Source organism: Rhopalosiphum maidis, chromosome 3, assembly GCF_003676215.2.
Source record: "Rhopalosiphum maidis isolate BTI-1 chromosome 3, ASM367621v3, whole genome shotgun sequence".
NCBI classification, from domain to species: domain Eukaryota; kingdom Metazoa; phylum Arthropoda; class Insecta; order Hemiptera; family Aphididae; genus Rhopalosiphum; species Rhopalosiphum maidis.
The window spans coordinates 22,970,146-22,994,720 of record NC_040879.1 but is presented as its reverse complement, the minus strand read 5'-3'; the positions used below and the strand labels follow the sequence as shown (position 1 = coordinate 22,994,720).

At 26.1% G+C, this 24,575-nt stretch overlaps 2 protein-coding genes across 3 annotated transcripts; one reads left to right on the top strand and one right to left on the bottom strand.

Annotated features, from left to right (window-relative positions):
• LOC113557031 (trichohyalin-like) lies at positions 1-24,125 on the bottom strand. Of its 2 annotated transcripts, none has more exons than XM_026962307.1 (6): positions 24,054-24,125; positions 7,525-7,750; positions 6,431-6,774; positions 1,250-2,710; positions 935-1,075; positions 1-412 (listed from the first exon to the last, which is right to left on the bottom strand). In XM_026962307.1, exons 3-5 carry the CDS (start codon positions 6,698-6,700, stop codon positions 956-958), a joined length of 1,851 nt encoding a protein of 616 aa, XP_026818108.1. In that variant the 5' UTR covers positions 6,701-6,774; positions 7,525-7,750; positions 24,054-24,125; the 3' UTR covers positions 1-412; positions 935-955. The 2 variants fall into 2 exon arrangements, with proteins under 2 accessions (XP_026818108.1, XP_026818109.1); XM_026962308.1 differs by having other exon boundaries at positions 6,431-6,711.
• On the top strand, positions 15,026-16,827 carry LOC113557842. The gene is made up of 6 exons (XM_026963384.1): positions 15,026-15,238; positions 15,360-15,492; positions 15,550-15,726; positions 15,787-16,046; positions 16,107-16,318; positions 16,821-16,827. The coding sequence occupies exons 1-6, from the start codon at positions 15,026-15,028 to the stop codon at positions 16,825-16,827; spliced, it is 1,002 nt and encodes a 333-aa protein (XP_026819185.1).
• Positions 24,126-24,575: the final 450 nt, after the last annotated feature.

Below are 24,575 nucleotides of genomic sequence, written 5' to 3'. Positions count from 1 at the left end.
TATTGCAGGGTAAAACGGAAGATAAATATTATATTATTATTTACCATATTTAAAAAAAGTAATGATTTATGATGATACCTATTACCTTTTTTTTATATAATGATTATTAACTGTCCCAGTTTATCACGAGCGATAAATTTAAAAAAATAAGTATCTAAATTATTAATACCTAATCTCTATCACATTTGTCTAGTATTTTGTAAATATTTCGTAGTTACTGCCACATAACTTTCGTCCTAATATACGTTTTAACTACTGCCATGACTCTTTTGTAAACTGCAGTTATTCAACTGAAGAGCGTCAATTTTAACATCGCCCAATTATTGCTGCTTGTCTTCCGCTCTTCCGTGTGAGAAAAACGATCTGAATCATTGCTGGTATTGTGCTCATGCAATTGAATCAGCTTTTGTTCCTATAAAATTTAAGAAATATATAATTTAAATAGGATAAAGGGTAAGATCATGAGAAAATCTTTTAGTTTATTTTAATTTTGTTTCTTTGGATACTAGTGCAGTAATCCCCTCAATGGCACCCGGTATCCAACTATGTAATTTATATTAACTAATATGTATAGGTACTAAAGTTTAGTGTATAAAAGTGGTTTTTAACCTTTTTGTCTCACGATCCACTTTTTTACCATATATTTTATTCGACCATGTCAGCTTTATTGGCCACGAAAAAGAAAAAAAAGAAAAATTGCTCAATGATTAACATGTTATTGTAGAAATAGAGTTATAACTGAATAAATATAACTTTACATTTTTCTAAGTTGTATTTATTTTAGTTTATTTATTAAGTTTGCTAAATAAAATGTATTACCTACATATTGTAATTTTATATCTTAATTTTTTTTACTTTAAAACAACTTATTATGACCCTATTTTAAAGCGTTCGTGACCCATGAAGACCATTGATAAATACTGTACACACATACCGTATCATAAAATATTTGCTTTTAATCTATCACTGTGTGATTCAGCGTTGAGTTTTCGGTCTTAAATACATCTACAGCACCGTCATCGGCGATTGTGGTTGTTCTGGTGTCGACATCCTTATCGTCGTGACCATTAGTTATCTGTTAACAATAATAGGACAGAGAAAAATTCAAGTTATTTTACTTGAAATAATATATAACACAATTTAATAATGCCTTATGAAATATTTGAACCTCAACGATCTGTATGCCGGTATGCAAATAGACATACTATATTCATCATAGTATAGTGTTTAAGCTGTTTAAGGTACTTACTGTTTTTATGGTAGTATGATGTTGATCCTCATTTTTTTCACTCATCTCTTGAACTACTTTTTCATGTTCAGCACGAAGAAGTTCTTTTTCCTTTATTAGATAGCTCATTGCAATCTCGTGATCTTTAACCGTACTTTCATATTTTTCACGTAAAGCACGTACTTCAGTTTGGTGTTCTTTACTCATTTTTTTTTTAACTTGACGCATACTTTGCATCGCAGTTTCATATCGTTGGCTCTGATCATAATTGATAGTTCTCAAATTCTTAATTATTTTCTCGTGCTTCATATGTATAGCCCCGACCACTATATCATGATTCATTTGTATATTATTTAGAATAGATTGATAGTAAATATGCAAACCGTTAACTTCTGCATCATGCTCTGTTTTTAATTCTTCCAACATCACCTGATGATCATCTACTAACTTTTTAATTTCATCCAACCTATTCATTTCAATTTCTGCTCGTACACCTTCCAACACGATTTTAAATTCACTATCAGACCAATTATTCTTCATTAATAACTCGTATTGCGCACGCATGTTTTCATTTTCTTCGCGTAGGTCCTTGATTATCGTGTCATGCTCCTTGCAACGATTTTCGTTCTCGTGTATATCATTATCAAGGTATTCATTATCCTTGGTCGCGTTCTCGATTTCTAAGAGCTCCAGCTTCTTGTTATTTTTGTCAAAATCTGTAGTTGAACAATGGTTTTTAATGCGTGACGCTTCAACGTGGTCGTTAAACCCTTGCGCATCTTCAGACGTAGTCAGGTTCTCGAGGTTCTGCATTTCATCCAGTTGGACATCACGTTCAGCATTCAATTCTTTGTCGCAATCAGCTAGGAATGATTTAATCGAAGATTCGTTCTTAATGCACAAAAGTTCTTTAGTTATGTTGACTTCAGACTTTTTATCATTCAATTGGAAACTCTGAAATGTTGGTTGTTCATTGAGTAGAACTGATGTCTTAGGCAATTTAGTCAATGTTGCAGTAATGTTATTATTAGTAGGTGTAATGATTTCTTGCTGCAATGGATTATCATGTTTCTGTTGTTTTTCTTGAGGTTGTTTCTTTTTTAACTGTTGTTGATTTTTTGGTTTTTGTTGTGGTTTTTCTATTTTTTTTCGCTCCTCTTGTTTTTTTTGTTCTTGTTGCCTTTCTAGCCCCTGTGGTTTTTGTTGCTGCTTATTTTGTTGTTTTTTTTGTTGTTTCTCTAACTTCTGTAATTTTTGTTGTTGCTTATCTTGTTTTTGTTGCTGTAGTTGTTCCTCTTGTTTTTTTTGTTCTTGTTGCTTCTCTTGTTTTTGCATCTTTAGCTGTTGTAGACGTCGGCGTTCACGTTTGGATACAACAATAATGAAATCTTCCTCTTGTCTTCGATTCTCCATTTTCTGGTTTGATGACCTCTTAATATTATAAATAATTGTGTCAGATTTGGGCCCACTACCGTTACAAATCTACAACAAACAAAAGAAAATATGAATACTCTTTTATAATAAATATTTTTAAGATATTAAAAGTCAATATTTTTATTTATCATCAAAATATATTGTTCTACGTTTCTATTGCTATTGAATTGGAGAATAAAATTTCATTCGTAATCACGATTCATTCAACTCTAATATTTTGTAAATATAACAAATATAAATAGCTTATTATGCATACAACAAAGACAACAAAATTTAACTCATAAGAGACAGATTTATTCAGAATAGTTTTATTGTATTATAAGGAATACATGACTGTTAGTGGACCACTAAAAGCTTCTTTTTCCGAACCTGTCCAAAATTCCAATCCGTCCCTGGAATAGTTTGACTCATCGATATTTATATGTTCGTATTTTATATATTTTCAACATATTTTTTTTTTAATGTCAAAAGAAAAATATTCGTTAGTTAGCGTGAATCGTTTTTTTCGGATTCAGAGAAAAAGTTTTTTAAACTAATGGAAAGATTTTATTTTATTAACCAAGTGGAATAAAAATCAATTATATAAAACGATGTTCTGTATTAGATGCTAAACACTTGAGTATTATAAAAAAACATATGAAGTCTATAAAACAATATTCTGATAAAAATAAATTATCAAAGACTTAGAACAAAGTCAACAGCTACCGGCAAATTAAAATTTAACTTAGATTTATGCAAGACATTACTTTCAGCTAATATTCCGTTGAAAAAAATTAATAATATCGAATTAAAATATTTATTATTATTGGAGAAATATATTGACTAAGCCATTCCAAATCTACTAGAAATATATGAATCTATGCTGAGAAAAAAATGTTTAAATAATTACTATGAAGAAAATTAACAAAAATTAAAACAACATTTCGAAATAAAAAAAAATACAGATAATCGTAGATAAAACAACATACTTGAGGCCACGTTTAAAAATTTAAAATGTGATTATTGGATCATTAGAAGCAAACAAGCCTTGTGAAATAGGTTATTTAATCTTAAAACATTATACAAGATGATTTGTCACCTGATAGCATTTTAACATAAAAATGTTTTACTTTTTGCTAGTGATACAGCACATAACTAAAGCGATAGGTGCAATAAAAGCGTCTTTTGATGTCATAGTATTTACCGTGTAGTAAAAGAAATAAGGAATCTTTTTCCAAAAGTTAATAAATTAATATCAAGTATCAAAAAAATCTTTCTAATATATAAATTATAGGTGTGCGCAAGGGAGGGGGACCTGGACGCCTTCCTAACATTTTGTAAAAGGGGACTCTAAATTTTTAATTCCAGAACAAAGATCAAAACTGGTGTTGTTATATGAAAATATCATTTTTCTAAAATATGTGGTAGATTCTAAAATATTTTTAATTTACGTGGACAAACTGATTATATGATATAACATCTAGCTGATGTTATACAAAATTACAAATCATTAATACATTTAAACCTTAGAAATGGATAAAAAATTCAATGAAAAATATTAAGAAAAGGGCCTAAAAATTTGTAGGCATCCTCTGAATCTCAACACGAATGACTGATAAAAATATTTAAAAAAGAATTAACAAACATATCTTTACTTCCATAACCTATTATTACCCGTTGGGGGTTTAGATTCATGCTACAATATATTATTGTGTAAATATACAAAACATTCGCATGATTATCAAACAATTTAGTGCAGATGACGCAGTTTCATATTTCAGGCAAAAGAAGCTGTGTCTAACAAATCACTGGATTCAATTTGAATTTATAAAAATCAAATTTTAATCTGTTAGCAACTTTGAATGAAACTCTTGAAAAATCGGATATGAATTCGACTTGAAATTTTAGATTACAAATAATATGATATTTAAAATAATTAATTAGATTGTTTCTATAAATTATTTGTACACCAAACCTATTCATGACATTCTTCAATATGATCGGTATTGGTTAGTAATATTATACTTATATAATATATAGTATGTGCAATTTGTTTTCGGAAAAATTAGTTTAATCTACCGAACTATAAATATTACTAAAAGTAATAAAAATATACAATGAAATATCTTTAGAAATATAGGCTAACAAATATTCTATGCTCTAATACGTTTTTCGTATACAATGATTTATCATTAAATTTAAATTATCTAGTAAATAATATACCTTAAGGTTTACACAATATTTACTATATTATAGATCGAATTCAACGAGGTTTTTTTTTCCAGTAAAAAGCTTATTAGGAATCTTGTATTACATTTTCAAGTATTAGGTGTTAAAATGTATCTAAAAATTGTTAAAGCACTAAACTACTGAAGTAATTCACTTAGATTTTAATATATTTCTTAATACCTACAATTGATGAAAAGTTTTTAAAAAAAGATACTTAAATATCATGGTATAAATTTTCAAAACAAATTTGATTTAGTTGAATAATTTTTACATAATCTTTAACTTTGTTATTTATATTTTCATTTTATTTAACCTGTTATGTTTAATTAATCAATATTTATCTATTTATTTAGATTTCTATCAGTTTTATTCAAATAAACAAATAAATGAGTTGTAAAAATAAAATTTTAATGAATAAAGATTATTTATTTTTATACCAAAAAAATAATACATTAATACATTTCCTTTTTAACGGAAAGATGCATTAACGAGTTATTTTAATGTATTATTAATTAATATATTTATAAATACTTATACCACCTGTATATTTAATTATATTCTTACAATAAACAAAAAGAAAAATACTTTGAATGAATCATATAATTAAATATTAACTGAATTTGTAGGTACAAATATGTATAATATATTACAATTTTATTATTTAATAAAATGATTTGGTATTTAATTATACCAACAGTTTACACAGCAAATTAAGGAATAATGATAGGCTACTTATTTTACAGCTGATTTGTAAATACAAAGCGAAAATAAACATATTACCAAAATATCTTATATCTAATGTCTACCAATCATTGAAAATTTGGTTGAATTATAAAAACAAATAAATAATACAATTCTATTAAATTATTAATTTTTTAATTGAAAATAAACGGGAATAGTAACCTCCTTGACTCATTTTTTTTAATCGAAATTTAAAAATATAAACATGCCTTGATGTTTTTCCATCCAAGTTACAAAATTCTTTAAATTTGAAAAATATCTGATTTAATTCAAGGTTTTTCACAAGCTGTCCTAACAGTGGTCAGTGACTTAAAAATGTCCAATATAAATATTCACAATTTTCATAAGCATTTCATTCAAATCTCGGCAATATTTAAATTAAAAATAATGGTTTTCGTTAGTTTGTTATAATTAAAAAATTATTTTTCACGCGGATTACGATTATTATTAACAATAATTATTATATATAATGAAAACTTATATTATTATTATTTTTATTTCAAAAAAAATATTATCATACAGAAAATTAGAAAAAAATTTAAAAAAGTCGAAAATGTCATACTTACTTCTTAACAAAAAAAAAAACCAAAATGTCTTGAAAATTATAATAAACATATTTGGTGAATATTTTGAATCTTTAAAAGTCATTCATTTTTAATAACAACAAAAACATAACTTGTTTGAAAATTGGGTTTCTGTAAAATTCCCGTTTTTTTTAACCTAATGTTTATTTTAGTTTTGCCAGAGTATTTTGAAAAGAATAGAGCATTTTGCATATATATTTTTGACCCCCCTAATAGAAACTAGATACCAATGTACCTGTAGTTGTGCTGTGCTCGTATTTTTGATTTTGTTGTCTTTCATTCGGACTGTGGTGGATGTTGATTTTTTTGATTTGGACTGCGACGTTTTCACATCGGCTCTTTTCTCTCGCCCGTAACCCGTTGCATTAAGCCGCTGCCCGGCAGTTGTCGCAGCCCATAACAGGTAGCTACATACGCAGATGTATATCACTCCAGCCAATGGTTTAAATACCAGCGAGTCCGTCGTTTCAGTGGCGACATCAATATTCCCATTGATAGGACACATTATTTAAATCTCTATAATGTAGTGTTGTTTCGGGTACTATATTACCTATATATATATTATATGTACCTACCAAACTGGTAGGGTGCAATAAAAAAAAAATAATAATAATGTAATTTTTACATTGCTGTACGATATTTTTTTGATATTCTACCAAGACAGTGCTAGGCAACGCTTAGCTCATAATGCTGTATAACCGGTCTACTCCCGAACTTCTTCGTGGGCGGTTCACCCCGAACAGGAATTTTTGTTGTGAGTAAAAGGACGAGATATACAATACGAAGCGTAGCGAGAATGTTACAGGTAGCCAAACAATATCGACCGTAGGTGGTTGATATATTGTTATTACTACTGCAGCTGCGCAAAATGCACGGCACGAGTGTTAGCAGCAATAGTGTCTCGCCACATACACGGTCACAACAAAAACTATGGCAATATTAATAAATGTGTAGATAAATATGTTATATATATTTTATTATATTATGTAGGCAATTTCGGCGTAGACTTAATTTGTTAATAATAATTAATAACTATGAATAAGAGTAAAGCGCAAAGCAAAATAAAAATAATGTATAAGCCGTAACAGAATTAGCCGATAAAATTAATTAAATAACTATGTAATAAGTACCTAAGCCCTTTTTTTTTCAAATCAGTACTATACATTTTTTAATATAAAATTACAATTATTTATCAAATAGTACTTAAATAAAAAATAAAATATTTTAAAAATTTAATTGGAGTACAGTTATTACACAATTAATTAATTTCATCCGTTAGTTTTATTTTGTATATTATAAAAAATTATAGAACATTAATAATATGCTTACCGCGATGGCGATGATGAAAAACTAATAATGTATGCCTTGTCTGCTATGAGAATATCGTCTACCTGTTGCTGCCCAAAAACTGGATGCAATGAATTCCTGATGTATCCACGGCAAGGTGCTCTGTAATGCGCAGTACGTTATACAAGTCGTCGAGCAGGCAATGGAATCACAACCATTAAAAACCAGTTTCGAGACGACAGCCGCTCAGTTTATACGGTGTTACCAACTTGAAATGTAATAATACCGTAAATTGTTTAATAAATATCCCAAAAAAAAAATCATAGTAATAGACAATAATGTCAATATTATCAAGTGCCATTTACTTAACTACATTTAAATAATATTATAAACAGGTGCAAGTACCGAATCAATGACAAATAGATTAATATATTATAATAACATGATAGGGAAACTCTCCAATAGCATAACACATACATTTTTATAACGACCATACTTCAATAACTATTGCATATTTTTTAAATAATTCTTTTGCAATACCTAAAAATGTTTTAACTTGAAGTGCACCGCTTACAACAGCTACAGCTTAATTATACCACTGATTAGTGCCTGTCACGATTAAAGATAGTATAGTTATTGGTCGTCAAGCAAATTCTGATAAAGCGACTATCGAAATAAATCGTTATCATGATTATATAATATGTATAATACATTATCAACATTATCAAGATCGTGAACGCTACATAACATCTGAAAATTCCAGCAAACGCGCTTATATGTAAAAATGACTACAAACCCAAATATTTCGTAATATATACAATACATGAAAATCTTGTGTCACAATGGAAAATGTATGTCGCCAATGCAAAATCCCCGAAACGGCTTTCCGACTGACCGATTTTCATGAAATTGTTTATGTATATTCAATAGGTCCGAGAGAGTGATATAACTATTTTTCATACCCTTAGGTGTAAAGGGTGGCTCGCCACAAATATTTTTTGATATTTAACGCGTAAATTGTATACCTATGTCCTATATATAGGCGGCGGCCCACGGGTTTCAAGCTACCTGACCTTTTTATCCGTCAGAAGTGATTGTTACGAGAAGTTTATCGATAAAAATAATCTCGCGCATCACGCATACACCAACATATGTATACTCGAATAGATTTGCCTAATAAATAACCCCAGAAAAAATAACCCCATATGAGATTTTGTAAGATTTTTAAATGATAATAATTGTATAATATTCAAAACTAAATATTCTAATTAATACGTGTATGTGAATATTTTATAAAATATTTTAATTTTTAAGTGAATTATGAGAATTTTCAAATATTTAATATTTTTCATACTCATAAATCACCTAAAAATTAAAATATCGTAAAAAACCAACGAGAAAACACAGATAATGTTCTTATCTAAAAGTTTGATAATATGTCAATTCACTCTAACATTAAAACTAAAAGCACACTATATTGTCTATATTGCGGGTGCGACGTCCTCTTAAGATATAGTATATCTTAATATCTATAAGTCCTATATTTATATTTATATTGTTAAAATTAGATTAGATTAGGAATCTTCCCATATTACTTAGTAAATTAGTTTGAAATATCAATAATATACTCGTAATATAATAATTATTATAAACAAATAGCCAATATTTTCAATTACGGTCAATAACAACATATAAATAAAAAAATTTCACAATAAATGTATAACACAATTTCAATAATATAATAATTTTAAAAAAATAGTCCATTTTTTCAATTACAGTCAATAATATATATATATATATATATAAAAACGTGTATAATATTAATTATAATATACATTTTAGTTTTGAATATTATACAATTATTATCATTTAAAATCTTACAAAATCTCATATGAGATTATTTATTCTGGAGTTTTATTTTCGTGGACTAAATTTCCCGGGAGCAGTAAACCGAGTCCCAAATATTTTAACGTGCTAAGTAAATAGAGTTCGGAAAACTCTAAAAGTACTAGGTAAATTAAGTCCCGAGTAATAATATTTTTCGAAAAAATAATTTATAATTATCGACGTTGTACCTACTTAAAAATAAAAAGTCTCTACATTCAATGAGTACTGTATAGTTAATAGTCACCAATTAGTGATTATCGATTCCCGATTTGCCGATAGTGTTTGGAAAGACCTTATGAGCACTGAAATTATCACAATATATTATTATCCGTTTATCGATTATCAAAAAAAAACGTATCGTTAAACAATACGTCAACTATACCGATGACTATGACAACTTTACTAGTCATCGGTTGTAGTTCAATATATATATAATATACTCACACAATCACAAAATGATATATTAATAGTTCATAAATTAAAGTGATATATTTATATTTTATTATAAAACCCCGATTACATCGTTTGTCACATTAAGTCTAAGTAATATTCAATAAAAATAGGTGCCTAATAATACGAAAATACCTAACTATAATATATCAAATATATATATATAAAAATTTGGTGTTCGACGAGTATGATGTTCTCGATGCAATCATACTAGTTATTACATTTTTACATAAAATTTGGGTCGTGTAACAAATCGTTATGCAGTTGTACGATAACTGTAAGACGAATACATAATACATATGTACATAATATTACCCAGTGGGTCAGTTAAGTAAAAAACTAGGAGGGAAAAATAATTTATTTATCAAAATTGAAACAATGAGCCACCTCGAAGGGGGAGGGGTGACTAGTTATAAATATATTTTTATTTTATGTATACCTAATGGCTAATTGTTTGTTTTTACATTAGTCTTAAGACAGTTAAAACTCATTTTATGGTTTGGAAACAAATTGTAAGTAATGATACCCATATTAAATAATATTAAATATTTATAATAAATGTGAACTACTAACATTAAAATGATTTAATAAGAATGGATAATTAAAACATTTGTTTTAAAGAGAATTCAAGACGTAAAATTTACGAATATCTAAACAAGACAAAATAATAATTATTGTTGTATACTAACTTACTAGACAACACCACTATAGGTATAATTGTTCAAGATATAATATGATTATCGTTTATCGCGATATTTCGAGACCAAGTTTGACGACCTTTGTACACAATAAGCTCGACAAGTTCAACCGTCGTCCCCTCCTCTCTTGCCTGTACGACAACCGTGGATATCCATCTACGCACGAAGTACTGTCTGGTGGTACAATAATAGTCATTACCAATAAGGTATAAGCAATGTACCAATGACCTATTATCTTTATTCCTTTTATTAAACGATATTACTCGGGTAGGCTGTGAAAATTTAGGTTTAAAAATAAAATAATGATATTTAATATATTATTTCGTGCATACGACTTTTCAAACAAATAATTTTTCGATTACATTACTATTCGAACAAATAACTTTTCTAACACTCGTCATTCGAAAACTTGACTTTCGAACACATGAAATTCGAAGACATGTACCCCACCCATTAGTGTTACTAATTGTCATTATTATCCATAGACGTTATAAATCAACTGGTACACTTAGCTGGAAATCTTAAGTATGAAATAAGTAAACTGAATAAAACAATTGACTTTCCAGAAAATACTATGAATTATGATGAATAAAATTGTCATTCTATTCCAAGTTCCAACAAATAAAAGATGATGTAAATTTCTTAACAAGAATTGAAGTATTAAACATTTTTGAAGAGAAGCTATCTTCTAACAATATATTTTGTAAAATACATGATAAACAATAGACTATAATATAATAGCAGTAAAATAGTAATAAAATATTTCTTATGTTTTTACTTTACATCAATTTTTATTTCAATAATTAAATTTTATCTTCTATTATTAACATATTTATGTAGTTTAATATTAATAGAATATAAAATATATATGAATATTTCTGATTGCATGAACAATCAATAAAATATATTTAAAGAATCAATAGTTGGTTAAAGGTTCTTTAGAAATGATATAGTCCATTATATTTTATAAGTGATCCATAAATTAATCAAAGTTTTGTACAACTCGGCATGAAGTTTTCAATGCATGTAAAGGAATTTAAATAAATTATATAATTATATACCTATATAAAATATTTATTTTTCCATATTGTATAATTCAGAACACTGGATTGTCAATATTAGAAAGATCAACTACATATTGCAGAAAAGACTAAACAAATCGTGTCTAAATCCTTTCATGACAATTTGCTTATACAGTTTTCGTATCAAGACATAAATAAAAAACGAATATTCTCTCTACTGAAAACGCTCTTTTATATTTAGTAAGAATTCCATTTTTGGTTATCTTAATAATTGAACTAATTATAATTATGTAATCAATTTCAGGTATTATAAGAAGTATTAGAAAATTTAATAATTGTCCATAAATAGATTTATCGAGGCCAATGAATTTTCATATGACTAATAATAAAAGCCAAGAGGATGGATTCAAAAAAAAAATCAATGACAATCAGACACCACAATTATCTCCATTATTAAAATGATTGTAAATCAATTTTATTTATTCTAATATAAACGTATATTGTAGATAAACGCATAACAGATTTTATTTATAATAACAGTGTATTACATAAAAAAAAAGCAAAATCATACAAAAATAGGTAATAAAATAAAAAAATGTACTAGGTTTATTTTATATTATATCAATTTACACACTTACACATATGAAATGAGTATTTATAGTACATTAATTCGGTGAACCTCGTCATATTATTATTATATTATTTATATTATTCTATGGTAATTCAAATTTTATTAGATTGATAGAAGTGATAGAAGAATGATAGAACCACGGTCTTAGAATAATAGAACATTAAAAAATATAATATGAATATTCTGTTTCAATAAGATAAATATTCATTTCAAATACTATGAATATTTTGGTACTAATGGTGAGGGGGAGGGTCAAACCACCAGACAATTTTTTTTAAATTATATCATTTATATATTAGTAAGTACATGCCTATAACATTATATTATATTCTAAATAAATCCTTAACAAACATTGAACAAATACTATTAAATTAGTGAAATATTTAAACAATAATAATGTAATATACAAGTTCCTTGTAATGATCAATTAAAAATAAAGAACCTATAAAATTTAATTTATTTTTTCAGGGTGCTTCTAAAATATTTAAGCCTTCCTAAACCCGCCCCTTATTTGCACCACTGCTTATAGTAGGTAATGATAACCTACATAAATAAAATGTTAACTGAAACTTTATTTAAATTATTACCCCCCCCCCCCAATCACCCCATAAGTGAAAATCTAAAGATTCAATAAGTATAAAAATTACAAAAATCATTCAGCATACCATCGATAAATCGATAAGCACAGTAAAATACAATACACCAGTATCAATCATAGATCAAAACTTAATTTCTGTTCTTAAATAACCTAACAGAGATATCCCCAAATAACTGACACTTTCTGAGGGGGGAAAAAATCTCAACCAACTATACAAATTGGTTTTTTGATTGGTTCAATAATGTGATCTTAATTGAGTTGTTCTTTAAGTTTTTATTTAATATCTTCCAAGAGTTCAAATTCAGATACAAACATTTACACAAGGGTATGTATTATTATGTGTACAGACATGACATAATATACATACTAATCATGCTATACTATACTATAATAATATTATAGTGCCTAGCAACTTATAAATGTGTAAAAGCAGGTGAAAAAAAACTAATAAATTATTCCTTGTACATTTTTAAATATTTTCCAATTCTAAGACATTAAACTGACATGATTATATGACAAAATAGGGATAGTACATGTTTGTACATATATGTGTATAATATAAGCTGACAAACATAATATATTTGTAAATACAGCCAACCATGGACCATGACCTATAAGTACCTAATTGATATTAATGTGATTGCCACAACGGATCTTGGGTTACTCAGTTTGATATTGGTTATTCGGTTAGGTATTAGTACCTACTACCCATAAAAGTTGATGTGTATAGGACCGGATAAAGAGGTGATGATACTTTGAGACGACAATGGCGTATTTTGGGAGGGGAGTATCGTCCATGTTTGGATACTCCCTAACTTAAATATAATAGCCTAATTATATGGCACCCTCCCGCAAAACTCCACTGTCGCGAAATATCAACCCCACAAAATAAATATACCCCATTATCAACACTAGACCCCATCTAGTGCTGTACATATGCACTATTATAGGTATTAGGTATTATTAACTTGTATATCAAACTGTATAATATAGTATCCATTGGAGGCACAACTCGTCTTAAATATAAGGTTCTTCGATTTCCATCTATTTAGTGGTCATAATATCATAATTTACTTTACACGGGTATTTTTAATATAGCTCAATACATTTCTGTCTGTCCACTACCGTAGTATATATAGATATAATATTATTATAGCCAATTTAATATAGTCTATAACGCCATTAGCTTGTCACACTGTTAACAGTGTTAACAATGTATTCCAATATTAATTAGAAATTTTATTCATCAAAACGTCAAAGCATAAAATACTAAAAGATAAAAGTTTGAAAACCACTTTAAACTACAATTGTGCACAAATTTTAAATAATAGTACGATACACATAAGCAAGATAAAAAAAACATACAGAACTTTTGTGTACGTTTATTGTTTATCTCAATAGCAATCTGTACAAATTAAATATATATATATATATTAATATTATCCTATTTATTATGAATATTTAGGGAGTAAAAAAATATTTATAATAATCGGAAGTAATATCACTAATATCATTGGTAAAATAATTATTTCGAATAATAAATAATAGGTTGATAATAACTTGAGAAAATTGTTTGTTAAGAATGAATTTTGTTTTTGATAAAAATGTTATTGGAAAATAATGGAAGAATTAGTAGCAATCATCTCGGTAGCAGATAAGTTTTATTGCACTAACAAGATTTCATGGAAAGAAAAGAGACATGCAAACCATCCTTCTCTTTTCACCTGTCGTTACAATGCTAGTCTGAGTATTCGATTATGTTAAGCGTTCCAAACCAGTCTTCAGTCGTTGTCCGTTGTCCGTTGTCTGTAATCCACGTCATAACCATAGGTTAGTTACACGGATCACAGTATCAATGTTATATTATACAATAGATGCCTAATTTTATCAAATCTTGGTCATAAAATGAACACATATGTATATAGTAATTGTAGTTATTTATAAATATTTATATTTCTCTAGTGCTCAATATTCATGGTTATAAGTTATAAATGATAATATCTGTACAACAGATTTTATAACATCCCGTGACACGTACGTGAATGCTAGTAGTCCAACATTCGTTTCTGTAAATAAGTGTAAGTAAGTTATTTAAATTTTGCTTCTGCACACTTAACATTTTTTTTTTCTTAGCATATCTAGATAAACATCATCTTAGGGCTATAACTAGTAAACATAAACTTTCTTTCGTCTATTTGTCATTTGCTAATGCACACAAAAACAGGGACTGTGTTCAACAGTATTGTATTTTACCAAGATGACTAATTATTCAATAATCGAATTTAAATTGCGTCGATTTATATTCTTGGGAGAAAAAACTTCAATTTATGTTTCCCCAGTTCACAAGGAAGAATTCTGGAAAGATAAAAATAGACAAGATTCCAAAATAACAGGTTTAAAATTAATTGGAGATATAATAAGAAAAAATAAAACTACAGATATTAATTCTATTGTTCCAATAATTTCAAAGGTTTGTTACACATTTATTAAAAAATATTGGATTAATAATTGTTATTTAATTTTAGGTAGCAAAAGAAAATAAACTTCAAAATTATGAGAATTTAATATATCTATTGGCTGTATGTACAAAGTTTAGCTTGGAGAATTGTCAAAAAATGAAAACTGATGCTTATGCAATGGTTTTAACCATCTGCATAGATGGATTAAAATTATTAATGTTCTATAAATTTTGTAATAGTGCTGCTAAGCTCCTCTATAAAAACGGTAATTATTTCTTGTATATTATACAAATATATAATATTAATTGTGGATTTATTCTAGGATATATTTCTACAAAATCTTCAGGTTTTGGTGGAGGCACTCAAAAGGTACTTCGAAAATGGTATCTCAGTAAAGAACCTCTCGAGACAATTAAAGCCATAATGAAACATAAGACCTATTGTGGTATTAATCATAAACATGTTATGGGCACAACTCATCTCTATTCGAAGGACCCAAGTAATTAACAAGCTATTATGTTACATACTGAAATTATTCATATATTTAAACATATTAAAGGTCATCAAATTTACATTACTTATATATCATTTGGTATAAAAAGAATGGTACAAACATATGAAGAAAAATTGCTGATAAAAGATAATGACAGCAAAGAGGAAAAATTATCAAAAACACTACAACTATATGTTTACAACTACATTAATGAAGCGCATCGTATACGTGATTCAACAAATAGTAAATTAGCAAAAGATTTGAAATGGAATAATGTGGGAAAAGATTATGAAATTGTAGTTTCAAAAATGCTCAAGAGTCCAAAAGTTAGTTATACAATAAAAAATGTTAAAAAATGTTCTGATGTAAATTTAAATTTCTTTTAGGTTTTAACTAATTTTGTTAAGCAATTGCCATTGAAAACATTACTAGATAATACTTACACCTTTGCTCGACATCACTTATTTCAAAATGAAACAGGTAACGAAGGCTGTATGGAATTTATATTGCGTTTCAATAATTATAAGGCAATACAAGAAGCTGAAATACATCCTATACAGCCATATTTAGAATATTTAAGATATACTAGATCTGGCCGGTAAGTAAAATCCAATAAAGATTTAATTTGTATAATATTAATAAGATCAACTGTTATAATTTTAAAAAATAATTAATAATTTTAAAACACAAAATAATATTGAATGTTTTATTTAAGTGTTATTTATAATATAAATCAAAAAAAGAAATTCCAACAAAATATGTTATTTGACACAATTAAGGATGGAAAAGGGTAAGTTTTAAAAAAAAAATATGATATAAAAATAAACAATTAATTTAATCAATTATTATTTCAGGTGTTCCAATAATATTGTAATAGTAAAAAAAAAGCATGAAAAACGGTTTGAGTCAACTAAAAAAGGTCAAAGGAAATTCTGTAAAACTCACGTTTATTTCATGAAGCCGGTGCCAAATCCTTCATCACAACTCACAACATTTTTATCAACTGATTTAGTGAAAATAACTTTAAATGTATTACTATAATTTTAAATTAAAATATTTAAATAATATAGAATTATTAAAACATTCATTCATTTTTTTAGAACTTAAATCCATCAGGTCGCCGATTATTAATAGCTTATGACAGTCGAACATATTATATGAATTCAATTAATTGTTATTATATGCATGTGAAATTTCTCAAAGTTTTTGAAGCCGTAACATTGATAATACAGTCAATAATTTATCCAAATCTAATAAAAGCAAACAACAAACCTACCATTTGTGCTTTATCTTCATATAAATTTAAAATGATTGATGTTGACTATGAACTAGCATTGTCAACAGCATCTTTAGAAGAGTATTTGTTTGGAGAGGTGAATTATTTATTTATTTTTATTAAATTATACAATATTAACTTAAATTTATTTTTCAGTCCTCAAAAAAACTAAACAAAAATAATCGTATTCGAAATGTTAAGCCATTAACTACTCTTCAATGGTGTAAGAAACATAACCAAATTTATGATGTGTTTGTGTTTTTGGGAACTCATAAAATGGATTTAAAAAGAATAAGAAAAGTCAAGGCGAACTATGAAGCTTTTTCAAATTCAAAAATTAAGTATGTTTTTGAATAAGCTGATATACTATTATTTTTTCAATTACTCACTTACTTAGAAATTCCATAAGTTTGTATATCAAACTGTCAATCTCTGGGATATCATAACACATTACTCAAATACCTCTAAAATACATTCAACATATTTTCCTGATTTATTAATGATCTTAGAATCCATTTGTTAGAACTTTATGATTTTAATTATTTATTATAAATTTATGGACATGAATATGATTAAGATATATAGATTCAGATCCCTACTAAATAGATATGTAGAATCAAAGAGTAAATATTTTCTTTTTTTTTTTGTACATTGCATGTAGAAATATAGTAAGAAATATACAAGAATATTTAGTTTTTGGAATATATTTTGGAATATTGTTCAAATTGTTGTTCAATATGTATCGAATATAGGACAATAATCGTACAAAATACCAACCTGGTAAAAAAAAACCACTTATTTTTATTTATTAGTTGACAATGAGAAATATTAGTTGTTATGCTCTTTTATAGGCTTATAGGTATATTAACTTTTTATTTATACCTATTAATGTATTTTCGAATTTTCAAAAACTAAATTTGTATTTTTATACATTGCTGTAATGCCTGTAATGCTACACAATATTATTGTTTTGTTATTGTTCAACAGTTCATACTTATCAGATGACAGCCATAATTGCAATTTTATAACTTTATACATAAGATTTTTAAAAAACAAGAATATTATTGCGACTTCTTGACTTATAATAAATTGCTTATTTTTATAATTATTTTAAATTGAAAGCTAAAAAAATTATCATACTTCATTAGTTTAATTAATAAATTATCAATATGTAATCAAACATTTTTTTTCTAGGATTATTGTTTGTTGTCTAAATGGAAATCATACTGATCGAGTGGAACTTAGTCGTGATGGTTTGTTATTTATACCTGGTTTTGATAAAAATATTGGAAAAATGATTGAATTATTTATAAATAATCAATTTTAAACACTCATATTTTTTTATACAATTGTGTTATATAGTAATAATGCTTACGGACTCGAATATTTTGTTCCAAAATAAGTCTAGTATTTAAATAAAAGTATATTATAGTCGAGTCATGATAACTCAAAAAACTTGAAAACTCGATTTATTTTTTTTATTCTCCTAGAAAAATCAATTACAATGAAACATCTATTAATGGACACCTCTCATCAATAGTGGACCTTTCCCAATAGTGGACACTTTTAAAATCCCCTAATCACATCTAAATCCCCCCTAAAATGTATGCGCATAATAGGAGTTATAACCTCCTAATAGTGGACGTGGACATAATAAACTGGTACCAAATTAAAAATTACCTCTCATAAATGGACACAATACATGAACATATCGAAAACGTACCTAATAAAAATACTATATTTATCTGTTATGCATTTGTCCATAATTTATTTTATCTTAATGGTTTTCCTATTAAAAAAATGACAAATGTTTCAGTTATATGTTCGGTTGTTAGTTGTGTGCAGGGTGCAGCACATTGTGTGAACACGTACCTGCGTTAAAATGAACAATAATAGAAAAAAAAGGATTGAACTTAAAAGAAAAAATAAATATTATTAAAACTAAAGAAATGGAAAATCTAAGTGTTTGTGTAATAGCAGAACGGTTTTGCATAAGCAAGTCACAGGTAAATTTAAATATTTAAATTTTAAATTAATTAAAAATTACAGATTTTTTTAATTGTACATTATCATTAAACATTTTTATAAGCATTTTTATACTTTTTTTTTTATATATACATACAATATACATTTATTCCAATGTATATGTTCATATACATCAGTGTATAAACAATTTTCTATAGTGTCCCCATATAATAGACATTTAGTAATTTCTCGCAAATGTCCACTAAGTAGAGGTTTTTTCAATAGTGGACAACTCCCTATAGAGGACATTTTTTAATTCCCTGTAGCTGTCCACTATATAGAGATTTCACTGTAATATAAATTCGAGTTAAATATATCAAATAATATATAATATTTATTTTATCTTCTTTCAACTTTGAGTTATCGCGACTTGACTGTAACTTATATACATTTTTTAAATATTTAACTTGTATGTTTGAAATTATATATCTTTTTTCTATTAATAAGACATCTTGTATCCTATTTTCAAGTAATACAATTTTATGGTAATTACCCATGTATAAATTATATTCAGGGTTGGGCAGTATCAAAGATACAATTGTATCTTGTATCTTGTATCGTGATACATAATTTTAAAGTATCAAATATCATGTATCATGATACATTTTTTAGAGGTATCTTTTTTTGTCAAAAAATACAAGATACTATTATTATAAATATTTGTACTGAATAGTACCAAGAAATTTGAATTCGATTTGCAGAACCTTCAAAACTAAATAAATAATGATAATTGTTATTATTTATTAATTTTTTGTTAAGGAAATCAAGATTTTATTTATAAAAACAACATTTAATTTAAAAACTAACCATTAGACTATAACCAATTAAATTTGTATATCAATTTTTAACAAATGGATGAAACTTTCAAAAGCCTTTTTAAATGATGTATAATATATAATATCAAACTGTGCTTTATTATTACAGGAATCTATATTGACTATTTGAAAATACATACACTAGTGCAGCGTTTCTTAAACTGTGTTCCGCAAAGCTTAAGTAATTTTTTCAAAATTTTCAAGAAAATTAATTTAAAATATCTACCTAAAGATTAGTAGTGGAGAAAAAAAGTTTGCATTATAGAAAAAAATTATTTGTTTATTAAATAATAATGTAAACCGTATGGAATAATAGCCTATCAGCTATCTCTAATTTTGGTGTAGTTAAAAAGATGAATATCCTCAATTGTCACAAAAAGGCCGTGTTGAGACTTTTACCATTTGCAACCATTTATATATGTGAAACGGGGTTCTCCACCTATGTATCGACAAAAACAAAATACCGCGACAGACTTGATGCCGAACCTAATAATACAACTTTCATCAATAAAGCCCAAATTAGGAATATTTGTAAAAATAAAAAGCAATTTCACTTATCCCATTAAAATGTATAATTAGTCTAATTAAAGTAATTATTATTAAATTATTATTATATATATACAATTATTATTATTTTTATTTTTATTTTAACATGTTTTTTGAATTAAATACCTTTAACACAATATTATAATAAGATTATAATTTATTTGCAAAAAATCCTAAAAAAAAGTAGGGGTGGGAAATGAAAGTGGGCATTAAAAAAGATTCCACAGATAAAAAAGTTTAAGAAACGCTGCACTAATGATTGTTGATCAATTTTTTTGAAATCTAAGCTGTTTATTAGAAAGAATAAAGGGTCAACATTTATTATTGACTTATTTTGAGAATAATTTGGAAGTATACTGAGTTAAGAGATTTTATATATTAGACAATAATTAGTAACAAGAGATTTATTTTTTTTTTTTTAAAGTTGGAAGTTACATACATAGGAGTGCGCACAGGGGGGGGGCATTTAATAAGTGCATAGGTATCTATATTACTAGATAGCGAACATTTTTACATTTTACATGAAAAAAACTAAGCCAGTCTTTATCTATTAGCACAGATATAAATAATAAACTAGATTGCTAACTGTTGTTATCGGTAGTCACCATTTTTAAAAAGGGCAGATAAACGCTAATAACACAGAATACAATGTCATATTATTTATTACTATAATATATTTATATTATGTGTCGGAGGGAAGTTAGGGGGGCTCAGCACCCCCAAGTATTTCAATAGACCCCCAAAAATCAAAGGTAATATACTAGCCCCTGCGGATCACTTTACATTGGATTATTAAGCCCCCTAAAAATTCAATCAAATGTCCACCTATGCTAACAAATTTTGGACACTTAGTAATATAATTTCTTGATCAATATTTTTTATTAATTAAGTATGTTTATTATTATTAATAATAAAAAAAATTGTAATATTGTTCAGTAACTTAAACAATTTTTAGAGTGCTTTAGATGTATGTTTACTGTTTAGGCTCTCCTCTATCTTTAATTGATACAAATTATCGATTATACAATATTCACAGTTAATATCTCAATAAAAATGCTTGGCAATATATACTGTCAATAATCGCATTATAAAAACTATCATTAGATACAGTCAGGACGGAGCACAGTACCGCAACAATAGGGGACACAAGGTATGCATTCATTGTATTCCCTGACTAAGTTTTATGTTTAAATGGGGGCCTGCCAAAAGGAAAAATTAAGAAAGTAGTAATTAGAAAAAAAAAATGAAAATATACCTTCTACAATAGAATGATTTTTCATCCCTCTATAGTGAATTCTTACTGTTTGTATTATATATTTAAGTCTCCCAGTTACTGTCACTACAGCTGAAATGTCATTTTCCAAATTAAAATTATTGAAAAACTATCTTCGGAATTCAATTTAACAAGAAACATTAACTGGTAAAAGTATACTTAATATTAAAAAATCAAGGATAAATGAACTTGATCTTGAAAAATTAATACAGGACTTTGCAAATATGAAGTCTAGAAAGGAATTCTTTTTAAAACAAAATAATTGTATAATATTTGTTGATAGTTAGTTTTTTGTTATTTAAATTTTAGTGTAATATTTTGTTAAAATCAAGAAAAATGAACATACCTATTACATTTTGTTTAATAAATAAATTTATTTTTAATTAACTTGACTCCCTGACTACTGATAATTGATGTATTGTTAGAAATGTGTTTAAAAATCTGATGAACTTAATATTACTAATATTACTACTATAATGTTTGAAAAATGTTAAAGCCCTAAAAATGTTGTCTTGCATTAAGGTTTACTGAAAGTTAGTTGCAGCACTAACTTTTTTCATTGTGTTGGAGTGCAAGTACAAGCCCCACAAGACATAGTTGCGACACTGGCTAGGCAGTATCTTAGATACTAGTATTTAAGATACCGTATCTGAGATACAATTGTATCTTGTATCGAGGTACATTATTTTAATGTATCTTGTATTGTGAATTTAAATACTCTTTTAACTTGTATCAAATAGTTATATCCACAAGTAATAGAACATTTATCTGATATCAGTTAGCAGTCTATTTTTTTTTATCACAATGTATCTATCAACTACTTTATTTACATTATTTCACTATTTTTTATAGGTATTTGTGTATTATTTTGCTGTTTCTGTTTCAAATTATTATTATTATTATTATTCATTTTTATTATAATTATGTATTATTATTATATATTTTAATACCTTTAAATTTTATTTGTATTTATTTTTATATTTGCATATTGAATTAAATAAATACTTTATAAAATTAACAATTAAACATTAATTATACTAGTATTCATTAGTACAAGAATCTTTTAAGGGACCCCCCTGCGGTCAAAGTCTACTCATGCTTATGCAACACAATATTTTCATTTATCTAAAAATATACCAGATTTAAAAAAAATATTATATAATTAAGCAATGACAAGATAAAATGAACAAACATTTCTTCAAAAATAATGTAGTAAATCCATCTGGACCAGTAGATGTATGTAAGTTAACAGATCATAATTTATTAAAAACTTCTAATAAATTTATATTTATAATATTTAGGGAAGGTAAAGAGTTATTTGAATATTTAATAGAAAGACGCTTTAACGAATGTGGTTTATAAACATTTGAAAAATTAATTTTAAATAAATTAACAACATTATCATCAGTATTTTCAGACCAAATATTTGTAATAAAGTTTTTTATAAATGTTTGTCATTCCTATAATTTAAACTGTAAGAATAGGTATGGTACATATTAAAAGTTTAAAATATATAGACCTTTCTTGAAGTTTTGAAGTAAATTAGTGACCTAATATAAAGTTTAAGTATAAATTGAATCTTATGGTAAAAAGTTAATAGGTATCAAAAATAGTCAGTTACTACTTAATTTATTACCTTTGTGTATTTATTACAATATCAATATTCTTTAGTATTTAATATTTATAATAATCAATAAAAAATACAGAATAATAGAAGACATTGATAAGATTGAACATAAGCATTAACTAATTATAAAATTAATAATAAATATAACAATAAGATTTTAACAATTTAAGTAATTGAATTATAAAGTTATAAGTTTAAAACACTATATTTTTCAATTAAATACATTAATATGGCAATTCCTATATTTTTTTTTAATGAAAAATATTAAAATGGAAAATTAATTATAGGTGTATTTAAAATTTTTATTTGCTAAATATAGGTATATTTGAATACTTTCCACTGAAATACTTAACATTTACTACAGTATACTAAAAATGTACCACACGTTTGCAATTCGATGATGGACTCACTAATAAGTAATATTTATGTAACTAATATAACTCCAAAATGAATTATAAAATAAATACCTATTATTTAAATTTCTATTAATTAAACATAAAAAATTAACAAACTTGCAATTTAATTTATGAAATTATTTAAAGTACATTCTTATTATGTTTGTTTAAATATTTGATATTATTGGTTGTTAAGTATTTATATCAACAAATTTCTAATGAAACTAAACTTTTAATAAGTTTCTATAAAATATAGAAACATAAATAAATAAATAATAACAAGTGCATAATTATAATGTTTTAAAATAATAATAGTATAAAAATAATACTATTACAAATAGGTAGTAATAATATTAAGAAAGTATATTTAAATTACCTGGATTGAATAGAAATTGATTTATTAAGCCTTTATATCGAGCAGTCTCATAATATTTTGCTTCTTTTCTTTTTCTTTTGGAAACCTCATTTTTAATATATTTTGATGACATTTCAAATTAATTATAATTTAATGATATAACTATACACGCCTTGCATTATATTATTACTACACAGATTTCTACACTAAGTTAACAAATAATTAGTATAAAAGTCTGTATAATACTATATAAAGTGTTAAGGTATGTGACGATAATACAAAATGCACAATAATTAATTTACATCATATGAATGACGAATGTATCTAAATCGAATATAATAACTGATAATATTGGAAAATTAATAATTATTTAATATAATGTTTATGATAATAAATTAGAAAATGGTTGAATGCTGAAATAAACGTATTTCTTTTTGTATTGATAATCAACAGAGTGAGGTTCTTGAGCGTATTTCCACAGAATATAATAATATTTATGGTATTTCTCATGAATGTGTAAAAATAGATTATTATTGTAGAAAA